The sequence below is a fragment of the Aaosphaeria arxii genome, assembly GCF_010015735.1.
Source record: "Aaosphaeria arxii CBS 175.79 unplaced genomic scaffold BU24scaffold_9, whole genome shotgun sequence".
In the NCBI taxonomy this organism is placed as follows: domain Eukaryota; kingdom Fungi; phylum Ascomycota; class Dothideomycetes; order Pleosporales; genus Aaosphaeria; species Aaosphaeria arxii.
The window spans coordinates 801,113-823,377 of record NW_022983482.1 but is presented as its reverse complement, the minus strand read 5'-3'; the positions used below and the strand labels follow the sequence as shown (position 1 = coordinate 823,377).

The 22,265-nt window shown below is 49.8% G+C and overlaps 10 protein-coding genes across 10 annotated transcripts; 6 read left to right on the top strand and 4 right to left on the bottom strand.

The window, feature by feature from the left end:
* The first annotated feature begins 1,784 nt into the window (after positions 1-1,784).
* Positions 1,785-3,064, top strand: BU24DRAFT_282960 (uncharacterized protein). The gene is made up of 2 exons (XM_033522738.1): positions 1,785-2,866; positions 2,944-3,064. The coding sequence occupies exon 1, from the start codon at positions 1,972-1,974 to the stop codon at positions 2,608-2,610; it is 639 nt and encodes a 212-aa protein (XP_033379861.1). The 5' UTR covers positions 1,785-1,971; the 3' UTR covers positions 2,611-2,866; positions 2,944-3,064.
* BU24DRAFT_435942 (kinase-like protein) lies at positions 2,908-4,863 on the top strand (the record flags this gene model as incomplete). The annotated part of the gene is made up of 2 exons (XM_033530127.1): positions 2,908-3,113; positions 3,171-4,863. The coding sequence occupies 2 exons, from the start codon at positions 2,908-2,910 to the stop codon at positions 4,861-4,863; spliced, it is 1,899 nt and encodes a 632-aa protein (XP_033379860.1).
* Positions 4,864-5,620: 757 nt separating this feature from the next.
* Positions 5,621-6,866, top strand: BU24DRAFT_282931 (uncharacterized protein). The gene has a single exon (XM_033522737.1). The coding sequence runs from the start codon at positions 5,921-5,923 to the stop codon at positions 6,653-6,655; it is 735 nt and encodes a 244-aa protein (XP_033379859.1). The 5' UTR covers positions 5,621-5,920; the 3' UTR covers positions 6,656-6,866.
* Positions 6,867-8,361: 1,495 nt separating this feature from the next.
* Positions 8,362-11,032, bottom strand: BU24DRAFT_486242 (aconitate hydratase; the record flags this gene model as incomplete). The annotated part of the gene is made up of 1 exon (XM_033533409.1): positions 8,362-11,032. The coding sequence occupies exon 1, from the start codon at positions 10,777-10,779 to the stop codon at positions 8,362-8,364; it is 2,418 nt and encodes an 805-aa protein (XP_033379858.1). The 5' UTR covers positions 10,780-11,032.
* BU24DRAFT_282927 (RraA-like protein) lies at positions 10,944-11,878 on the top strand. Its single transcript, XM_033522736.1, has 2 exons — positions 10,944-11,176; positions 11,245-11,878. The coding sequence occupies exons 1-2, from the start codon at positions 11,108-11,110 to the stop codon at positions 11,872-11,874; spliced, it is 699 nt and encodes a 232-aa protein (XP_033379857.1). The 5' UTR covers positions 10,944-11,107; the 3' UTR covers positions 11,875-11,878.
* Positions 11,733-14,480, bottom strand: BU24DRAFT_282921 (uncharacterized protein). The gene is made up of 3 exons (XM_033522735.1): positions 14,348-14,480; positions 13,117-14,297; positions 11,733-13,023 (listed from the first exon to the last, which is right to left on the bottom strand). Exons 1-3 carry the CDS (start codon positions 14,399-14,401, stop codon positions 11,883-11,885), a joined length of 2,376 nt encoding a protein of 791 aa, XP_033379856.1. The 5' UTR covers positions 14,402-14,480; the 3' UTR covers positions 11,733-11,882.
* A 229-nt stretch (positions 14,481-14,709) lies between these two features.
* Positions 14,710-16,033, bottom strand: BU24DRAFT_398091 (mitochondrial carrier; the record flags this gene model as incomplete). Its single annotated transcript, XM_033525373.1, has 3 exons — positions 15,624-16,033; positions 14,865-15,578; positions 14,710-14,814 (listed from the first exon to the last, which is right to left on the bottom strand). Exons 1-3 carry the CDS (start codon positions 15,708-15,710, stop codon positions 14,710-14,712), a joined length of 906 nt encoding a protein of 301 aa, XP_033379855.1. The 5' UTR covers positions 15,711-16,033.
* Positions 16,034-16,096: 63 nt separating this feature from the next.
* On the top strand, positions 16,097-17,211 carry BU24DRAFT_454049 (uncharacterized protein; the record flags this gene model as incomplete). The annotated part of the gene is made up of 2 exons (XM_033531294.1): positions 16,097-16,298; positions 16,346-17,211. The coding sequence occupies exons 1-2, from the start codon at positions 16,148-16,150 to the stop codon at positions 17,209-17,211; spliced, it is 1,017 nt and encodes a 338-aa protein (XP_033379854.1). The 5' UTR covers positions 16,097-16,147.
* Positions 17,212-17,555: 344 nt separating this feature from the next.
* On the bottom strand, positions 17,556-19,016 carry BU24DRAFT_486234 (calcium-dependent phosphotriesterase; the record flags this gene model as incomplete). Its single annotated transcript, XM_033533408.1, has 3 exons — positions 18,732-19,016; positions 18,152-18,629; positions 17,556-18,083 (listed from the first exon to the last, which is right to left on the bottom strand). Exons 1-3 carry the CDS (start codon positions 18,950-18,952, stop codon positions 17,556-17,558), a joined length of 1,227 nt encoding a protein of 408 aa, XP_033379853.1. The 5' UTR covers positions 18,953-19,016.
* A 494-nt stretch (positions 19,017-19,510) lies between these two features.
* BU24DRAFT_376741 (MFS general substrate transporter) lies at positions 19,511-21,653 on the top strand. Its single transcript, XM_033524625.1, has 4 exons — positions 19,511-19,990; positions 20,043-20,126; positions 20,191-20,767; positions 20,830-21,653. Exons 1-4 carry the CDS (start codon positions 19,788-19,790, stop codon positions 21,424-21,426), a joined length of 1,461 nt encoding a protein of 486 aa, XP_033379852.1. The 5' UTR covers positions 19,511-19,787; the 3' UTR covers positions 21,427-21,653.
* The last annotated feature ends 612 nt before the right edge of the window (positions 21,654-22,265 follow it).

Below are 22,265 nucleotides of genomic sequence, written 5' to 3'. Positions count from 1 at the left end.
AGAGGAGGAACAATGCCGTTGTCCCACTGAGCCGATCGACTAATTGATCTAACGAGCCAGGGTCTCTTTTCAGTGAGTTGACCCGCCCGGCGAGCGTGTCTAATGGCTACTGGTCGCCCACTTGGGCGTGCTTGGGCGGGTCTTAGTGTTGGTCCTGCAGGGCGCCCACTTGTAACAGCCTCGTTTTCTGGACGTAGAGAGGTGGTGTTTGTTCTGTCAAATGCACCTACGAGTAGTAAACATATCTATGTCCTCCAAGGCTAGAAGGGTATAAATATGGACAGAGTACAAAGTACTCTGTATGTGTGCTGTTCTGTGTATATCCACACTGTACTCCGTAAAGGACGGCACGTCTCATCCCATTTACATCCTTTGGTGCATCCACGAGCGCATGGGCGACGAGCATTAATTACTGCCAATTACCCTTTCCAATCTCCTCACCTGTGTATCCCCAGACCCACGCCTGTGCAACTCGCTCAGACATTCGCTGTACAACGTCAAGGTAGGTACTTGTAGGCACGGAGTACTCCGTACATGCACATACAACAATAGGCGATGTGCGCGCACAGAGAAAAAAAGAGAGGGGGGCATTTTGCCAATTTCGCGCGTTGGATGGGATGTTCCATGGAGTCGCCACTCCGTTTTGGCAAATTTGTCGGATCATCAAGATTCATCGGGTAATGAATAGGGGAGGGCGAGCGCGCGTCCGTCAGGCCATGGACGCCAGAGGATGGGATTGAGTGTGGTGATTGTTAGATGTTGTTTAGTATTGACCTCAGTTTGGTGCAATTGTTTATTCGAGGTAACTTGATGAACACAGTACTTTCCACAGCTGCAAAGAATGGTGGCAAAGTAAGTAGTCTCCGTTTGCTGTGTACTTGGGATCCGTTTACAAACGGGAATTACCATCGGATTGCACGTGCGACGAATTAAAACCGGAAGGAAGCCAGAGAGACTTTGGACTGGTGGACTGGTGGACTGGTGGACTGGTGGACTGGCAGAGTTTGTTGGACACAGAGACTGGGAAATGGAGCATCCTGATTGGTTACTTAGTCGCAGTCAGTGGCAGACGGGCAGTAGTGGAAGTTGGCTGAGTGGGGAACAAAACGCAGGGCCACGACTTGCATGGGTTTGCCGCCATCGTGCATCTTTGCATAGACTACAACTACCTCATCAACAGTACTAATACTGTAGGGTCCCTAGGGCTGCGATGAGAGTCACGGAGGAATAAGGATTAAGGAGTAGGTTCTTTTACATAGGTAAGTTGAACAATGAATCAATGAATCACAGGGTTGGAAGAATTAACGTATGGATTGTCAGGATGCCAAACGAAACGCGGGGTTGACTCCGTACGACTCACCAGCCAGTGACAGTAATTACTCGTATTCCATGTCTACCTAGGTACGAGTACCTCTTAGTCTTGACTCTTCACTTGGAGTTATCACATTGTTGTGTACTCGCAGTACAGAGTAGTTCGCCATAATTGCCATTAGTACCCTCGAGTACTTGTGAATCATCATCATCATCGTTGTCCTGTCCATTATCCTACTGTTCCGGTACTCGTAAGCTCCATGGAGCAAGGATACGTCACCCGTGTCACCCGTCCAGCCTCAACCGCCCAGTCGAGGGTTCATGTTCGAGGGCATTACCTCTTCTCCGACCCTGATAGGCTATTCTTCTTGTCTATCCTACTCCAATAATCCTTCTCTCCTAAAGTAATTATACGGAAGACTAACACTGTAACAACCTAGTCACTCTTGCTAGTCAGATGGATTGATGGAAGAATGGGATTAATGCTTCCGCCTGGTCAACCTTCAAGCGAACGGATCCCACCCCATTCACGTGCGTGTGTAGACGGATCGCCAACGGACTAAATCAATATTCATTCAAGCGTGGGGTCTCTTGTCGATGCCTACGCCTACGCCTACGCCTACGCCTACGCCTACGCCTTCGCCTGCCTACCGGTAACTAATGCCCGCTTTCGCCTCTCGGAATCGTCCAATTCAATTAAACCCTTTCCAATTTCTCTACCAAACCACTAACTACCCAGTACCTCGTTACTCTCCGTCGGTCATTCATCCCCTCCCCCGTCGCTATTCATTCACCTCTGATTCGATCGACTCTCCCACCAGAGTGAATCCATCTTGTCAATCCATTACTACAACCTCCACCCTCTATTCTATTCTCTACACTCTGCACCCTACACCTGCCCACTCTCCAACGATCTTCCCCATCCTCTCCCGCTCCACCTTCCCAACCCTACCTATTCCTACAAAAGGTCAACTGAGCCGCCTTCCTACTAATTCCAACCCTTTCGCACTCCTCTCCACCTTCATCTTCACCTTCCATTCACCAACATCATCCCCAGCAGTCCACCATCTCCATTCAACACTTCTTCCAACGAACCACCAAACACTCCGACCATCCCCGCATCTGCTACCTTCAAAGGCTCCCCACGCTGTCAGAGCAACCTCCGACATTCGTCAGACATTCCACCCACAGCCAAATCATCTCTCCCTTCCTCTCAATATTGGCCGAGCGCTTCTCTTAGGCGCGGCTGTACGACAGCCCTCCGCCGGCGCGACTGTAGCCTACACAGACGACTTCTGATAGTTCATATTCTCCTCCTGCTTCTTCATTCCCAACTCTTTCAGTCCCTTTGTGTCGTCGTCCTCTGCCGCTCTGTCATTGTTCCGCTTCCGGAATTACCCTTAGCTTTCCTACCCTGCACGTCTGTCCCCACGTCCAAGCAACCTCACCCCACCCAACCCGCGGGTCGCTACAAAATTCCCTGACTGCGCTGCGCTCTTCCTCTCACCATCATCATTGCTGCTACCACTCTCTCACCACGTTTCGGAGCCCCAAGGTCTGCTCTCACATTGTGATACTCACCCCCTTGCTGTTTCTATGGCCCCATTAGCGGGATCCTCACATTCTTTCCAGAAACTCAAGCTCGATACTACTGCGTCGCATAAACCCGTCAAGTCGACTTTCGCCTCCATCAGTCGCAACGACCAGCACGCGCCGCCGCAGCAGCGACAGCCGCAACAGGCCGAACCGCACAATGGGCCAGATTCCTCACTCTTGAGTGCCTCTGACTTCATCGGTTCCAAGTCGCCAATCTATCCTCCAAGCTTCAACTCGCTATACGGATCGGACCGCTCAACCAGTTACTTCGCCGCTTCGCACAATTCAGTCTCGTCTCACAGGGGCGACCAGAATGGCGAAGCCAAGCTCGATGACATCGAAACCCGCTTCCGGAACCGAACGACATCCATAAGTTTCGACAATGCCGTTACGCTTGACAGCGGAAATCGTCTAAGCGTCGAAGAGCCGCTTCCGAAATTCTCTAGTTCACGCGCCGCGTCCGACGATGAAGACGATGCCCGCTCCTCCGACCAGGACTATATCGAGATTCCGGCCAAAGAACGGCGGCATCCCATGCATCGTTTGTATGGCCAGTCTCCCTTCGCTGTGCTGCCGCGCACTGCTTCCAATTATGTCAAAGATGCCCCATTCCATGACCAGGATCATGTTGCTTCCCTCACCTCTGATGCAACCGCATCTCCGGTGATGGACGAGGTCCGCACCCCGCCAGAGACCCCGTCTGAGTACATGCTCTCTCCGATCCCTGCGACCTCTCCCATCGAGTTCCCGCCATTTGGAATGCCCCGACGACAGCCTCCGGCACGCACACGGAGTTACCGTTCCGAGATGGACGGGGAGGCCAATGGAAGTTTGCGCAAAACTAGTCGCCGCTCCTCGACCCGCTCTGGTCGGTCTCTGTCTTCCATGTCGCCAGCAGCGTCGTTTCTGTCCCGTTACAAGGTTACCGATGCTCCTCTGAAGCCGAGCGAACCAGACGACGAAGGTCAGGGCATCGGCTACCAAAATGAATACATCATTGGCAAGCAAATCGGCTATGGCGGCTTCAGCGTCGTTAAAGAGGTCAGCACAATCGAGAACGGGGTCAGAGTCGTGCATGCCGTCAAGATCGTGCGCAAGCAACTCAAGAACAAGTCAGAGGTGGACAATGAGCAGATTCAGACCCAGTTTGATCACGAGGTGGGCATTTGGCGGTTCCTGAGGCATCCTTACATATTGCCACTGCTCTGTGTGTACAACACGGATTTCGCGACTTTCTGCATCACGAAATTGAACAAGGGCGGAACCCTTCACGACCTGATTCGGGATATTCGCCGAAAGAATCTGAAGGGTCTCCCAACACATTTGGCAAAACGGTACACATGTCAACTAGCATCAGCCCTTCGTTATTTGCATAACGATGTCCTTGTGGTCCACCGAGACGTCAAGTTGGAAAACTGCCTTCTGGATATGACCGTTCCTAATGCCGAGAAGGATGGTGGGGATGTTTTGCTATGTGACTTTGGAATGGCTGACTTCTTCGTGAGCGACCAACGAGACGGGCCGGAACCGCATTCTACTGGTGACAATCAGAATATTGGACCGGCGGACACAAGCACATCGATCCAAGGGAGTCTTCAGTACGCCGCACCCGAACTTTTCGGCGCTACGGGGTCCGTATTTTCACCAGCGGCAGATATTTGGGCTTTCGGTGTTGTGGTGTACGCGCTGCTGACCGCAAGACTACCTTTCAACGAGGGGTTGGACGCGAAAACGATAGTGAGAATCCAGAAGGGAGAGTGGGATGCAGAAGCCGTTCGCCAGGCCGAAGCTCTGCAAGACGGTGGAGTGGAAGAAGCAATGGAGTTGCTTACCGGATGTTTGACTGTGGATCCGGACAAACGCTGGACCATTAATGACGTCCTTTCTTGTTCGTGGCTGGCAGGATGCTCACATATATACGAAGATGTGACACGATCCTGGCTCGCTGGTTCATAGACGATACGATACCCCTTACGAATGCAGCGATAGGTTTTTACAGCTTTGGGTGGGTCGGATTGGTTATTGATACCCCTTCTCTGCTCGATATCTCTGCGTTCTTTTTACTGGGTTCAGCAGCATTTGCACATCCGCGTTGTTTTTTTTTTTTTATCTTCTTTTTGGGTTTTTGGGCTCTCGGTTTTGGGTTTTCTTTACATGGGTTTTCCACTCCAGGTTTTTTGAGGATACCCCGCTCTATCTTCCCGGCATGAGTTCCACATGGAGTTGTCTTGTTGTTTGCTTCGGTTCCAAGGTATTGCGACTTACAGACTCAGCTCTGATTTTTGTCAGCTGTCAGCACGGGAAGGCCTCACGGGGTTTTCTATTCTTATTACTACCCTGTCCTAGTTTGGGCGATAAAATGGATTTTATATGATCGCATAACATACACGTCGAATGTTGTCCCAATCCTTATACGAGTAACATGTATAGCGTTCCTTGTTAACTACCAGTATGCGCCTCCATTCTGCCTCCGTATGTACCGAATTATCATACTCCATTTTAAGCTCTCTGTCCCACGGTGAGGCATTCCCCATACGACTAACGTCCAGTGCTAGAGGCTACCTTTCGCCTGAAGACATGAAGCCAGTCGTTACCCCACACGATTGTTGATTGGCCGAGGCAGAATTACCACAAGCAGATCTAGCGTCTGGTCGGATAATTACAAGCAATATCAACGTCCCATCGCCCGGCTTTCAACGTCGATTGCCATAACCAAATATCCATACATGCCGCAAAAGCCTTATTAACCGTCGTTAGAAGACCTACTGATTGGCCAAGATGTTTCAATCTACGTATGCACACGCTTTCAATCTTGAAGCTCCAGAAACGTGGCTTCGTGGTGGGAGCATTTTGTACAAGTACATCATCAATGCAGACCTACACAGCACTGGTCTCTATTGAAGCATTGAGTCTGTTCCTCCTTCTGTAGCGTATAGTCCGCATGCTCTGACGTCTACTTCTAAAAGAGAGCCTCTTGAATGCCACATAGACACAAATAGATCACATCCACAAGATGCCACTCTCCAACTCTCCCATCCAGTCCTTACCACGCACTCTTCTCTCCCTCCTCGCCCTCAATCTTCTCTCCTCACCAGCACATGCCGGCTTCATCCTCTACGGCCATAGCACCGCCATCCCCAACATCCTGACCCTCCCCGTCGCCCAAACATGTCCCGTGAGCGTTGACGGCCTGACGTCCACCAACTTCCCCTGGACACACAACCCGACCTGCATAGGACAGTACTGCGTATACAGCAGCTCACGCTTCGCCAACGACCGCGGCATAAGCCTCATCGCCACACCGGAGCTCGCAACATCCTACCTCCTTGAATCCTTCTCCCACGACGACCAATCCGACGACCTCCACGGCGACACCACCCCCGACTACGTCGCCGACGACACACCGGACAAGGGCATCGGACTCTTCGCGCGGCGCGCAATCCCCGCAGGGAAAACCATCATGGTCAAGCATCCCGTCATCCTGCTCCCGAAAGAGCTCGCCGACGGCGACAGAGACGTCACGGAGCAGCGGGCGCGGCTGCTCGAGATCGCGATCAGGCAGCTTCCGAGGAAGACGACGGAGATGCTGAAGGGGCTTTCGACGAACATGGGGGGTTTGCGGCTGGACGATTTGGTGAGGACGAATGCGATGGGCGTGGTGTTGGGGAATGGGGGTGGGGAGGGGACGGGGTATCTGGGTGTTGTGCCTGAGGCGGCGAGGATTAATCATGCGTGTCGGCCTAAGTGAGTTTCTCCTTATTCTTCTTTGTTTGATCTCGTGTTGGTTTATGATGGTTTGTTGTCTTGCCTCGACACCAGTTGGAAATCAAAACCACGAAGAAGAGCCCAAACTAACAAAGTGAGCAACACAGCGCATACTACCGCTTCAACGACTACACCCTCACCCTCTCCGTCTTCACCCTCCGCCCCATTTCCCCCTCGGAAGAACTAACCTTCACCTACGGCTTCTCTCTCCACCCCTCCACCCTCCGGCAATCCGCCCTCCGCACCCAATGGGGCTTCACCTGCACCTGCGCCCTCTGCACCTCGCCCTCCTCCACCGTCTCCGCCTCCGACGCCCGCATCACCGAAATCGCAGAGCTCAAGCGCGGCCTGCCGTCCGGTCACTCCTCCATCCCTCAACTCATCGTGCTCCTCCCGTCACTGATATCCCTCCTCGACGAAGAGGGGATTATCACGGAAGTCCCGATGTACGCGGAGATACTCGCGTACGCGTGGAGCGCGCTCGGCAGCGAAGAGCGCGCGACGAAGTGGGCGGTGAGAGCACACGAGGGGTGGAAGGTCGTGGCCGGAGAGGACAGTTGGGAGGCGAGGAGGACGGGGGAGTTGAGGGCGGATGTGCGGGGGCATCCGAGTTGGAAGAGTTGGGATGGCGAGAAGGAGGGGTTTGAGGGGAGTGTGGCGGAGGAGGAGGAGAGGTTTAGAGAGAGGTTTGGGTATGGGTTTGATGGGCCGGAGGATGGGGGTGAGGGTCATGAGCATGATCATCATCACGATCATGGGCATGAACATGGGCATGGGCAGGCAGAAGGACATGTGCATGAGCATGGCCACCACCATGAAGATGAGTATGGCCATAGTCACAGCCATTAGGATTGGGGCTATTTCCGGTTGGGAAAAGTTTAGCATAGTTTTACGTCTTAGTGTTTCTGGTTTGAACATTTACATGTGCATATACGATACGTTGTTTCTATGAGAGATGTTTCTTGTATGTGAATCACCACTATTTGCAGGTATATTAGATGACAACCCATCTATGAAAAATCCAAGAAATTAACGAAAATATGTATGAGTATCATTGGAAATTTAATAAAAAAAAAGTCTGAGTTCTGAATGAAAACTAAATCCCTGAATATGAGTAGATAGGTGTTCACAAATGACGAAGTTCATGAATCATCTGTTTCTCTCTTTATTTTCCTAATCATCGGCCATGTACCAACCTCATCTAGACGAGCAGTTTGGTTGAGGAAAGAAATAATGACAGTGTGTGTTTTAACATACAGTAAATAGTTTTGCTATTATTTGGGTGTATTCTTGACAACTCTCAATACAGTGAAAAGATAAAAGTTCCTTCTGAAAGGTCAAAAATAGATCAGTATGAAATAATATACAAAATAGGATACAAACAGAAGTTACTATATCTACGTTGTGCAGGTCCGATTGAGCGGATAGGAGTAATGGACTGATTGCAAAGGTGTTTATTTTCTTAACTCTTACATTAGAGGTTTGGAAGTAGCTTTCTAGAAGGCCTTAGAGAGGTCTCAGTCATATGAATAAGTACGTGAAACTGTGCAAAACAGCACTTAAAATCGTTTTATGTACGTTTCTTTCGTCGAATCAATGGAGTAGACATGAATGATGATATCATACAACTAAAGGAAATACGACAACCAAGTGCAACCAGACAAGGCCAAAAAGCAGCATTGCTAAAAATCAACTCCCTTGGTTTCCCAATATGGTCTGCTTGATATGATTCAACGCACTCCCAGCCCTCAACCATCTCAACTGGCCCTCACTGAAGCTATGCTGCAATGCCGCACGCCATACCTCTCCGGCCTCAGTCTCCACCTGTAACGTGACTTCCTTCCCAGGTTTCATCTCGCCCTCCTCGACGCCGAGCAAAGTCACCCGATCGCCCGAACGTATTCTATCATAGTCCCCAGCCTCGACGAACGTCAACGGAAGCATGCCCTGCTTCTTAAGATTCGTCTCATGGATCCTCGCAAACGACCTCGCAATGACCGCCACGCCGCCCAAAAACCTCGGCTCGAGCGCCGCGTGCTCTCTTGACGAGCCCTCGCCGTAGTTCCAGTCGCCGATGATGCACCACTTCACTCCACGGCCCCTGAGGTCCCGCGCGACCTCGTGGATGAGGTCGACGTGCGAGTCGAGCGGGTGGATGGTGTGGCCGAGGTGTTTCGAGTCGGAGGGTAGGAAGGCGTTGGACGCGGCGAGCAGCATATTGTTGCTGATGTTCTCGAGGTGGCCGCGGTACTTGTACCATGGGCCTGCGGGCGAGATGTGGTCGGTCGTGCATTTTCCCTTGACCTTGACGAGGATGGGCATGGAGTTCGTGGACCCTGGGACCCAGGGCTGGAAGGGGTCGAGGAGTTGGAGGCGGTCGGATTTGGGGTCGATGGTGACGGAGAGGTGGGATGCGTTTTGCACGGGGGCTTGGTAGAGGTCTTCTCCTGTCGTGAAGGCGGTAGGAAGTTCCACGCTTGTTGGCGCGGTGAAGCGGAGTTCCTGTGATGAACCGGCGACGGGAATGGAGTCGGTGACAGGGTTGAAATCGATACGGCCAGCGTATGCGAATGCAGTCACCATCTCTGGCGATGTAACGAAGGAACATGTCTCCGGGTTGCCATCGTGTCGGGCGACAAAGTTGCGGTTGAAGCTGGAGACGACTGTGTTTCTTTCCCGCCCCTTTACGTCGACATCGGTGCGATCCCATTGTCCAACGCAGGGCCCGCAGGTGGTGCTTAGGACAACAGCACCGGCATCGCGTATTGTTTGTAGTATGCCCTCGGCTTCGGCTGTGGCTCTGATATCTTCGCTTCCGGGTGACACCATGAAAGAAGTCTTCACATGGGGGAGTCCAGCCGAATGAGCTTGTTGTATGAGTTGGGAAGTCTTGAGGAGATCTTCGTATGAGGAGTTCGTGCAGCTGCCAACCATGGCATGGCTGACTTCAACCGGCCAGTCGGATTTTGAAACGGCTTCCTTGAGCTGGGATAGCGGATGCGAGAGATCTGGAGTGAAGGGACCGTTTATATGCGGCTCTAATGTATCAAGATCGATCTCGATAACCTCGTCGTAGTGGTTCTCAGATCCTTCATCTGCAGTCAGGAGAACATCCTTATATCCGCTCGCCAGTCTTGCAATGTCCGCACGTTTCGTTGCTGTTAGATATCTCGACATAGACTCAGAGTATGGGAAGATGCAAGAAGTCGAGCCAATCTCAGCGGACATGTTGCAGACGGTAGCCATTGCTGTCGCGCCTAGTGTCTGAGTGCCAGGGCCGAAGAATTCAATTACTCTGCCCTTGCCTCCAGACACAGTCAGGATTCCAGCAAGCTTACAGATTATGTCCTTTGTCGACGCCCAGCCATTGAGGGATCCAGTGAGACGCACCCCGACCACTTTGGGGCACATGAGTTCCCAGGGCATGCCAGCCATCGCGTCCACGGCATCAGAGCCACCAACGCCGATGCCCAACATCCCCATACCTCCTGCATTCGGCGTATGCGAGTCCGTTCCAATAATCAACCCTCCAGGGAATGCGTAGTTCTCGAAGATAGTTGTGTGGATGATGCCAGCCCCAGGTTTCCACCAGCCGATCCCGTACTTTTTGGCGGCACTGCTCAGAAAAGCGTAAACCTCGCGGTGCTCATGGCGTCCGCGCTTTAGATCTTCCTCTGCTCCATCCCGTGAAACCACTAAATGATCGCTATGCACTGTAGTAGGAATCTGGACTTTCGGAAGGCCTGCGCTGATGAATTGTAGAAGTGCCATGGTCGCCGTTGCATCGTGACAAGCAACCCGGTCTGGTCGGAGGTGGAGGAGCGTTTCTCCCCGCCGTATCTCGTCCAATGCCCATGAGTGTTCTGGTGATGTATATAGATGACTATACAGGATCTTCTCCGTCAGTGTCAGGGGTCGCCTTGAACCTGATTTGACAGTCTCGAGCTGGGCAATCTGGCGATCGTAGTCGAGGGGGGTGTCGAGATTCAATGGGCTAATTGGCACACGAGGAGCAAATGTTGCGAGGCTCCTCGCGTTTCGAATTGACTTGTATTTGCAAGTTTGCGAAAATGTTGCCCTTAGGGCACGGAGTCTGTTCGATTGCATGGTAGGCAAGCGTGGGGAGAAACCGGCAGCAGCACACAAGCACAGAACGACATAGTCTCCTTATGTAATATGAGCATGTTGATTGACGAAGTTGTTTATGGCGATTTGCCGCGACTTCGGAACACTACATACACTTGTGCAATAACAATGAACCGCCACCGGAGTGGAGCGAAGTAGGTTCGGGCTGCTCCGGTGCGCGTGGTCACGTGCTAGTCCACTTCATCCTACTGACTAGTGGTGGTAAGTTTCGCGACGTCACTTAAGCTCTGGCTTGCTCTGTAGATACTTCTGCGTGTTGTAAGAATATTTCCGCGTGATCAATACAGCAATGTCGTCGGCGATTCCAACAGTTAAACAACCAGTACTTGCGGCGCTTCGTCGCTTCACCACTTGTGATGTGAGTTTTCAGTATACATAGTTTGATCCGAATTATCTTTCTCTCGACAGTTGCTGATATTACGGCAGATTGGAGACGCTCTAGTGCGGTTGAACGTCCGACATGGTGGCTATCTTTCCGGCTTGAAGATGTTCTCACCCCAGATGGGCATAGGCCCTTTCAAAATATTTGGCCCAGCGTACACCGTTCGTATGGTCCCAGCAAATGATACAACTTCGCCCAAACCATCCAAGCATTTCGCTGATGCAATCCCGTCGGGTAGTGTTGTGTTTGTATCCCAGCCAAGCGGCTTTATCAGTGCTTGTTGGGGTGGTTTGATGAGTACACGCGCACTCAAGGCAGGAGCAGCTGGAGTAGTCATCGACGGGAGCTTCCGAGACATAAATGAGCATAGAGATTTGGGCATAGGCCTGTTTGCTCGTCGTATCAGTATCCTCGGCTCGAACACTTTCACTCGCTCATCTGAGCTCAACGTCCCCGTCTCATATCAAATTGAGGAGCTCAAGGATGAGAACATTAATATCAGACCTGGAGATCTGATCATGGGGGATGCGGATGGTGTGGTGGCAATTCCTCCAGAGGTAGCTGAGGAGTGTGCAAAGCTCTGTGATTCTAGGTGGAACATCGATGAAGCCACACGGAAATGTCTCGAAGAGGGAGATGAAATTGGACCAACTATTTTGAGGCTGCGCCAGTAATAGTGCGTTTAGAAAGGATTCCATGCTGTATCTTCGTTCATAAATTCGGCAATGAAAGCATCTACTGTGGAGTCTGGCGCTCCGATATTTGCATCGAAAAATAATTCAGAGAAATGATGCGTGTTGTTCGAGAATGCGTGATTATCGAGCATAGTCCATTCAGTAGTCGGGAAATCGCCCGTCGAATGCGAGAATTGGTTCATGTTGAGATCATCGTCGTGTATGGTGGTGTGGGCTGCTTCAAAAGTAGACACGGCGTCCAAGTTGGCAGGTGGTGGAACCAGGGGGCCTTCTGCCGTGGCTGGATCTATTGGGTTATGGCTTAACGTATGCGGCCGTTGTGTTTGCTGCGTGAAACCTTGATTTCCTCTGCCTTGTTGTTGGGAACAATCCATCCTTTTCAATAGAGCGTCCATCGCTCTCCCAAAGCTTTCTTTTCCTTTCTTCACAGACGGCCACCATTCCCCGCCGACACTCAAAAGATTTGTGCACGTCCTTAGGTCTTTGATGGCTTCCGTTACTGGAACAGTTGCCCGCACCAGCGTAGATGTCCACAGGCAATATATCATAGTCGCACCTGATGAAAAAATACCCTGCACGCTTCTCCAGCTCTGATAATAACTATCAGCATGATAAAGATCGTTATATGTATTGAGACGCCACGCAGCGCATTGATAGCATGTCAATAGAGATTCTTGGCTTGGTTCAGGGATAGCCTGAGATGGTTGATGTAATAAGATCATGGCTGCGAAATATTGGCTTGTTAACTTGAGTTCGTAATTCCGGTACGCAAGTCGATCTTCCTCGAATTCGGGGACTAATTTTTCAGCCATAGCTAAGGTGTGGCGACGCCAATCATCAAGCTTTGTTCGTATGCTTGCTTGCGAAGAACTATGGTCACTAGGCCAGACGTAGGCGTTAACTCGAGATGGGAGGTGGTAGAAGAGTAGCTTGATTTCCGAAATGATAGGGTCCAACTTGAACCGGTGAAGGGCGAAAGCCAATCCTCCAGCGATAGACATCTCCGGGGCAAAGGCCTTGTCTTGTATGCTCGCAGCATCAAGTTGGACGTCTTCAAGAGTTGGCAGTTGAAGATCAAACGTCTCGTCCCTGATTCCAAGTGGACGACCCTGTAGGGCAGCGATCGAGCTGTCATTAGATTAGCGGATGTATTCGATCGATTTTTGTCTCTTTAGAAAATATCTGAACAGTTTGAGTAAAGGGATGATATGATCTACTTACCGATCCAAATGATAAACACTGAAGAAGGCCATAGAGCGCGCAAGGCGGGCGGCTTTTGACAACTTTGCATCCTCGCTCGGAGTCCGATGGAGGCCAAGGTCAACGCAGTGAGCCATTGCTACATATGTTAGCGTCCAAATGTTCAACTCTGCGGGCCCTTGAAGACTGTAAACTGCAAGGAGCAATGTAGCTTGGAGGCTGGCCATCGATGTGTGAGAAAAGCAGTGTTGGCCGGCAGACATTGCTACTCGGTAGAACTGGTTAGGGGCGAAATCGAAAGACTTTTGGCGTGTTCGTACTGTCGCGGCAATAGCAAATATCATGAACACGTGGAAGGTCGCGGTAAAGATGGATACTGGAGTGCAATTGCTACCCCTAAAAACTTCGTACTCTCCATTGTATGTGAATGGCGGCAGGGAATCAACCCAACCATTGTAGCCTACATCAGCCGAAACATCTGATGCTGCACAGTGGTATAAAGCCTCAACTGCATTCACGACTGACTCCACATGGAGGAAAGGGTGGTCGATGTGAATATTTCGAAAGTAGACCTCCAACAGCACGCGAGCGTCCTCTTCCAGGGGCAAACTTCTACGAAGGGAATCGTACAAGACCCGATAGGATTCTTTGACGCGTCTGATATGTGCAATCGGTCCCGTTTTTCCAGGGCTGGTTTGTGATGGAAGGCTGGGTGTCCTACTCCCTCTTGTAAGAGTGGGTGTCTCAGGAGAGCCAACACCGATTAGTGAAGTAAATAGGCGTCCAGAGGAGGTACCAAGGTAATGTGTCTGTCGAGAGTCTGAGTTCAAAGTGAGCAGACCCAAGTCTAGTGCAACTGAGCGTGCTTCATCGGCGAAGGTATCCTCGGCCGGTGGTGGTTCAATAGTAGAAGAGAAGGTTCTCTTGGTTGGAGGAGCAGAGAACTCCGGCGAGGGTGACGGTCCTTTCTGCTGAGTGGCAGTGGCCATGCCACCTAAAAAACTGAAGTCAACCCGTGGGCCGTCGTGTATATTGAACTCAGGCGACAGCCTCCTGACTTGGTCCTCAAGCCATTCGATGCGAGCGCGAGCATTTGCCGCAAAATCACGGGGGATTGAAACAGCATTGTTGCGACCGTCCACATCTATACAAGGTTCTCCAGCTTTCTGACAGTTTCCACACGCGGGAACACCTCCATCGCACTGAAATCATGATCAGCTTTGCAACAGGACTGACAGAACGACCTGAGTACCTTAATCCTCTTAGATCGGCATCTTCGGCAAGCTATGCGAACCTTAGTATTCATGGTGACTTGTACAGATTATCCCATGGCTATTTTTGTGAGTTTCTGGCCCAAGGAGTTGTTTGAGAGGAAGATATCAAATACTGGCAGGTGGATGGTGAGAGGTGGAAAGGTGCAAGATGCTGGTTCAAACTGGTGCCAAAATACGCGGGCGCGCTAGATTGAGCGGGGTTTGCTAGGTTCGATTCGACTTCGGTCTACTTACTGAATCCTTACTGCTCTTCACCCACTCACCACTCCCATGTTTGCAATAACAATGGCTTTTAAAATCATCTGATTATAATTCTCTGTATCTTTTGTTCTATTTACAGTCACAACGCAACGCTCTCCTTTCTACTTTCTGCTGATAGTCCTCCGAGCGTCTGCGTTAATTGAACGACTTTCTCATATACCGTGAAAGATATTGCTCCAGATACCTGCATATAATCAGTACTATCCAATCTCGGATTTGACGATTTCAACTTACACTCAAACGGACAAGCCGCGGGGTAGTCCCTTTCCAGAGAAGACGAAAACCTCCATCTTGCACCAACTGTTTTGCGCAATCCCACGATCCATTATACATTTTCTGTCCTTCAAGGCCCTGCAGTTGTGTTTTGACATTGTCGAAAGGCATAGTACAATACACTGTGATGATACCAGCCATGGCGCCAGCGGCTACACTTGTTGAACTTCCTAGTATGGGCCGTAAAGTACTCGATAGGAAGTCGTAGCTTGTAAAGCGTACCATCGCATTACTAGATTGCTTCAGTGTTACCGGACATACGCCTCTGAAAAAGCTCAGTGGCCCTTCCGCGGCCATGATGGACTTGATAGCATGTCCAGAGGAGCGATATAACTGTTTTCCAGCGCGATCATCTATCAGCCTTGTCTTCAGATTTTCTCCTGGTGTCAACACCAAAACACTTTCCGCAATACCCGCACACATGCCGGCTGCGAGACTTCCGGATACTGTAGTCTTTCCCTTCACGCCTTTCGGCATGTACCCGCGCGCAAAGTCGAAAGTGAGGAATCGGATTCCCGACTTAGAGGCATTCGAGACGCAGAAAGCCGCTCCTCCGGTATATAGGCGTCCGATGCCATCGTTTCGTATTGTCGATATCAAGATTTGTAATGGAGATCTCGCATTTGTAGGGCCGCGTAAGAGCTGCTGTCGCGTCTTTACATATTCTGTAGGATACTGCCATCGTTAACACACTGTGTGCCCTCTCCCGAGGCTACTTACCGTCACCATCGATTCGAAACCCCCAGCAGCAGCTCCAGCTAAGACGGACTGCAGAGGCGTCACATCATTCTTGCGCGTGGGAGACATTCTCAATTAGTTCTGAAGTGGGACCAAGAGCTGCTGCTCACCGCGGCCCATACATAGTCGCAAGATGAAGCGTTCGTCACGTGGCTATATGGATATCACCTACTATGTCAATTGAGGTCATCATGCTGAGATACCAAATCTCTTCTCTGGATAGCTCCAGATCTCGCACATAGAGCTTATTGTGCCATCCCTGTCATATGCCCCCAGATGGTTCGCAAAGCGGGCGCGCTAATATCGGCTCGGAGCACTACGAACTGAGTCGCGTAGCAGGCACGGAGTGCTCCGGGGCGCACCAGGAGCTCCACTACCCTCACCGATTACCGAGTAGGATTAGCTCCATCATGTCTCAAATCAGTGTTAACTGGGACATATGCGAGTATCCATCTCAGTAACTGAGGTGTATTGTTTCGTTATTCTCGTATCTCACCACGTACAAAATGTCTACCAAAATCCAAACTCAGACTGTCACTTCGACGCCAAGCTTGAATAAGAGTGTCTTGATCACTGCAAAAGAAGTAGTCTCGAAGCATAAATCTGGTCCCCTGTTCCCTAACGGCGGATGGGATGTACATCATCACATATTTGAACGTAGGTAAAAGCCTTTGAAGTCAAGTCCAATACTGACATTATTCCAGCGGAACGATTCAAATACGCACCCGACCGACACCTAACACCACCTGCGGCATCTATCCACCAATTCCTCGATTTCAAAGCACGACTTGGTCTCACAAACTCTGTGCTGACCCATGGTCTTTCCTATGGTGACGATTGTACCTCGTTGAAAACCTTCGTCTCTGAATTGGACACTTCGCGAACATCTGCCATCAGTGTCATTGACCCGTCCACGGCCACCCCTGAAGAGCTTGATTCAATGCAAGCGGCAGGCATACGAGGAATACGAGTGAACTTGTATAAGTATGGAGCTATGCACGATGTTGAACTTCAGAAATTGGCCCTTCGTGAGCATGCAGCTGTACTGAAGAAACAGTGTCCGGGATGGAGCATGGCGTTTACACATATCCATCCTGAGTTTTGGGGAGAATTAACCCCAACAGTGCAAAGCATCGCAGCTGCTGGAATACCCATGGTGACAGATCACTTCGCACTTTTGAAGGGAGCAAGCATGTTGCCAGAGAAACACAGCTCAAATATCGAAGACCAGCCAGGTTTTCAAGACATTATGTCGCTTGTACGATCGGGAGCGTTGTATGTCAAAATCAGCGCGCCATACCGGGTCAGTGAAATGGCACCACAATACGAGGACCTCAAGCCACTCGTCCAGGCGTTGGTCAAGGCAAATCCCAGAAGGGTGCTGTGGGGGAGTGACTGGCCACATACGCCAAGAATGAAAGTCAGAAGTCACGAAGAAGCTCTCAAAGAGACACCCTTTTTAGAAGTGGACGACGAATCTTGGCTAAGGAGCCTAAAGGGTTGGGTTTCTGAGGATGAGTGGGATATGATAATGGTCCAGAACCCCAGGGACTTGTACACTAAAGTGTAAAGATAATATTGAATTAGTATACAAATACTGAGAGGGACTTTTGAATGAAGTAATGTATGGTTTTACTACTGCCAAAGTGAGACTTTCATTCCTTAAACTGGCATCGAAAAGGTCAAGTGTGCTCTACGGACATGATGCTTCAGTTGTTAGTCGAGATAGATTAAGGAGACACAACTTGCTACAGTGCAATTCCAATTTCTTCGAATCACGTTTTGTCTATGTACTTGGGGTAATAATCAATTAAATTATCCTCAACTTGATAGATACAAGCTTGGAAAACAGCACAATCTCCTTCTTTCATCTGTGTTCTGAGCGCATTAAACCTAGCATACCTCAGGGAGCAATCACCAGTCCCGTGCTAACTCTTCTTTCACGCCATTGACATGCCAAACTCCACCCCTTCCGACAATCCACAATTCATTTTTACCAAAAGCCACACTGACAGCAACGTTTTCGCCTCCACCAACTCGGATTGTACCCAATGTAAGGCCATCAACTGGATCTATGACATCGACACCATCACCTGCACCTGCGAATAGATACCCATTCTTGCTCGCTCTGATACCATCATAGAACCACGCGATTGGATTGTTAAGAAACCGAGCGTTTTTCAGTACGCCTCCTTCTGCAGCATCGTATGCGAAGAGTGCTCTGTCGCCGAGAGGATTCTTCCGCGACACGGGCTTGAATTCCGAAAAGCCTGTATCTGGAAGATACACAGTGTGCACGGACGGATCTGCTTGCGAGCGTGACACCGCAATGCCGTTTGTATTCCCTGTCGTGATGTGTACGGGTCTGGGGCGCATTGTTGTGCTATTGACAAAGTAGATTGTAGGGTTTGTCGGATTGCTAAACTCAATCAAATCACGACCCTGTGTTGTCATGTTAGGAAGAGCTCAGATGATAATCAAAGTGTGCGGTGCTCATGAGGAAGACGAACAAATGCAGACTTAGAGTCTGTGAGCCAAAAGTTCCCATCACTGTCGATGTCCAAATCGTTGAAACCGAGGAATGGTTGGCCGTGATAATTGTTCAGGATGGTTTCATGCCTCCACGTATTTGGATCGATGCGCACAAGTTGACCAGTTTCTACGTCTTCGTAGCCGTCTGTGACTACGTACATCTGTGAGTCGTATATCACACAACCGTGGGCGTTGTACGTCGGAGGGTCAGTCTTAATCTTCTGAAGACTATTGTTGCGTGTATTGAGCAAGTATTGCCAGTCATGAGTCCCATTGTCGCCTCCTGGCGGACCCCACTCTGCAAAGAAAAGGTTTCCAGTAGCCTGGTCGAAGCATGGAGCTTCATGCGTCTGATACGCGAGTTCTTGCACATGGTCGATTGTTGCATCGGGACCGATCAAATGAAAGAAACGCTGATCATATGCTACAAAATCTGTTTCGTTCAGTTGAGAAAAACTGCAATCCTTGTCAGTTACTTGTATGTACTGGGTTAAGGAACGTTATCAGGGCTGAAGGACAATCCGTTGAGGGACACAATGACTCAGGGAGGTCACTTACGCTTCCCTAACAATCGGATCAGATGCATCACCCTCGTGTGGAGCTTGGAGTGCGGTCCGATTGAAAGATCCCGGAATGACCGCAACAGCAGGCGACTCATATGATACCCATGCCCATTTGGCATGACTGGATTGAAATTCCGTTGGGAGACTGCTAAGATACTGACTTAAAGCCAAACAATGGTGTGCTAAGAGCAACGATGATACGGCGTATGATCGCATTGTGTCTCAAGCTAAAATTCTATGAGAGATGAACCACGGCATAAAGTACAGAATAAAGTGCTGTGCCGATAATTGTCACTGTCTTATATTCTCCACTATCACATTTGATTTTGAAGTGCCCGGTTATCTTGTGCCTATATTGTGCCGCGAGTGCCGGGGATGAATCCCAATATTGCAATAACTCTGCAGATTGTAAAGCAGAACCTGTTCATTATACTCCCACTTCCCGTGCATGTGGGTAACTAGACATGGGGTAATTCGGGGACCCCTCACGATGCAATGCTAGACTGAGGTGCTAATTGAGCATGCATCTGTGGAGTGCAGTAGCTTTCATTAGCGGAGGTATTTCGAGTACCTTGTACAATTCCATCACAAAGTTACGGCGTACTCCAGGTGAAGGAAACTGGAATATCAGATAGTTGGTACACGGAACCGAGATAGCACCCAGGGGTCAAGATGTGGTAGTGTCGAGAAAGGTGGGTCCGGAGCAGCCCGTGGCCAATCAGCATGACCTATTTTGCCATGACGCATGGTCCAGCCTTTCACGACCACGACGCCAGGACTGCCCTCAACCCTGAAAGTTACGTCCAATTGCATATTTTGGATATCATGGAGTGCTCCGAGGACCCCGCGTTCAGAACTTTACCCCAGACTCTCTTTTCAGGTCGTCGGTGTGGAGAGTAATGAGGACAAGAGCGAGCGCTACTCCTGGGACGACACTTATAGACCAAATGACCAGAGTAGAAAAGGGACTCATCATCGCCGACACGAGTTTTCCCCAGAGTCCGGATCAAAACACTGAGTTCGACACGGAAAAGGAGTAACCAGATTCATCATGACGGTTTCTATCAAAGAAGACGCCTATCTCGACGAGAAGAAGACTATCGCCGATACGGAGAAGGTCGAGCAGGTGACCCAAGAGTATGATGAGGATACTAGAGCCCTCGAGAAACGGCTTGTACGGAAACTCGACATGACCCTGATGCCGGTGGTCTGGGTTTTGTACTTTTTCAACTACATGGATCGTAACAATATCGCGTTGGTCGCCTCCCTTAGCAAAGTCAGGCCATAAACTAATTCTATCATACAGTCAAGCAAAATTGAACAGCTTCGAAAAAGACCTTGGCCTGAAGGGCAATCAATTCAACGTCGCCGTCTCGATTTTAAATGTTGGGTATGTACTGATATGTCCTTCAACGTATTATGCGAAGGGACTTTAACTAACTAGAACTTCCTAGTTATGTTCTCATGCAACTCCCCTCCAACATGATCCTCACGAAAGTTCGACCTTCCATCTATATTCCGGCCTGTGCAATGCTATGGTCTTGTGTCTCAGCTGCGACATCGGGTGTGCACAATTACGGTGGGCTCATTGGTGTTCGATTTGTACTTGGTATCGTCGAAGCTCCTTTCTGGCCTGGTGCATTCTACATGCTCAGCTCATGGTACACTCGAAAAGAACTTGCCTTGAGAACCGCTGTACTATACAGTGGTTTGGTACTCGCTACGGCATTCTCCGGCCTGGTCGCTGCTGGTGTATTTGCAGGTCTCGATGGCGTTCGGGGTCTTGCTGGTTGGAAATGGCTGTTCATTATCGAAGGTGCTGCAAGTTTCTTTGCTGCCATCGTCTCCATGTTCATCCTTCCCGACTTTCCCGAGAGCACTAGCGGCAGCGGTAGATGGCTGTTCAACGAGGCAGAGAAAAAGCTAGCAGTAGATCGCATTGCAAGAGACAGGGTGTCTGCTCCTCAGGTTGACGAAAGCATCATGCATGGCCTGAAGCTCGCTGTTTCGGACTACCGAACGTGGGTTTTCGTAAGTTCCACCCAAATTTGCACCATCAGGTCAAGGGAATTGCAAAACTAATGAAGCAATAGTCTCTGATGCTTTGTGCGAATCATTCCGCCTACGGCTTCAACAACTTCTTCCCTTCGATTGTCAAAGGCTTCAATTTGGGTTCCCGCACCATCACCCTCGTCTGTACTGCACCGCCTTACCTCGTAGGAACAGTGGTTTCCTTTGCCATTGCCTTCTCCAGCGATCGTAACAAGGAGCGTGGTTTCCACATCTCCGTACCACTTTGCGTCGCCGCTGCCGGATTCATCATTACCGTTTCCACGCTCAACGTACCCGCCCGGTATTTTGCCTCCTTTCTATACATCGGCGGATGTTTCGGTTCAAATGCTATTGTTTATACATGGGCTGCATCGACATTGAACCAGACCCCGGCGAAACGAGCGTGCGCAACAGCCATTGTCAACATCATGAGCCAAATGGGAAATATCTATAGCCCATATTTCTTCAGACCACAGGATGCACCGCGTTACATCCCAGCTATGTTACTGATGATGTCATTCTCCATCATTAGTATCGTCACCTGCATGGTTATGAAGACGTTGCTCCGCAAGGCAAACAACAATCTCCTCAAGAAGGAGGAGGAAACCGGTATTAAAGCAGTATTGTACCCGCTATGATTGGTTCAACGGGCTATGTGGAAAAGGAAACTGAATTGGGAAACTCGTATTCGTCTTCTATCAAGCATGGAGAAATGGAGAATGGAGAACAGGAGAAGGCTGAGAATTTGTTTCGAAGATAGGATGTGGTACTAGTTCATGTTAACAGTTATCATCGCGCGACGATTGAATTTTGGATTTACATCGAAATTACGATAGATAAACACCAACTTCTCTGTGAAATCTTTTGTTACCTACCTCACAATGCTCACTTTTATCTTGAACTAAGGTGTGAGATCATCGTCGTTGACTTGTGCAACAATAACGAACAACAAACCATACACCCATGGGCAAAAGTCTCAAGTAGTATGGCTCTCTACCGACCACATGGACGCTACTAGTCGGCTAGAGAAACCCCAACCCTTGGTTGTGGAGTGCAATCCACGTGGCGTTGGTCTGCAAGTTGGTAACTTTCCAGCCGCGCGGTAACTGGTTAAATTCGCGCTCTGTGAGACGCAGGCGAAAGGATGTGATCACTCGTACGACAAACTTAATCGCGACTGGATTCAGCGTTAGCTTGAATGAGGATGAAGATGTTGAACAGCTAGATGAGAGATTTCTTTCTTTTTTCTCAAAAAATTTAGCACCAAGGTTTTGAATTGTTAACGAGATGAAAGTGAATGGAGCGATTTTTATATTTATGCAACCAATGTGATGGCCTAAAATATGTTCTTGGGACTTTTTAACAAGAGGGCTGAGTAGTTATATCATGAAAAGCTGAAATTGTTTCTCTATCGAATCTTATAACTGGACCTAAAAAGCTTCAATTGAAGCCACTATTCTTGATTAATTGGCAACCG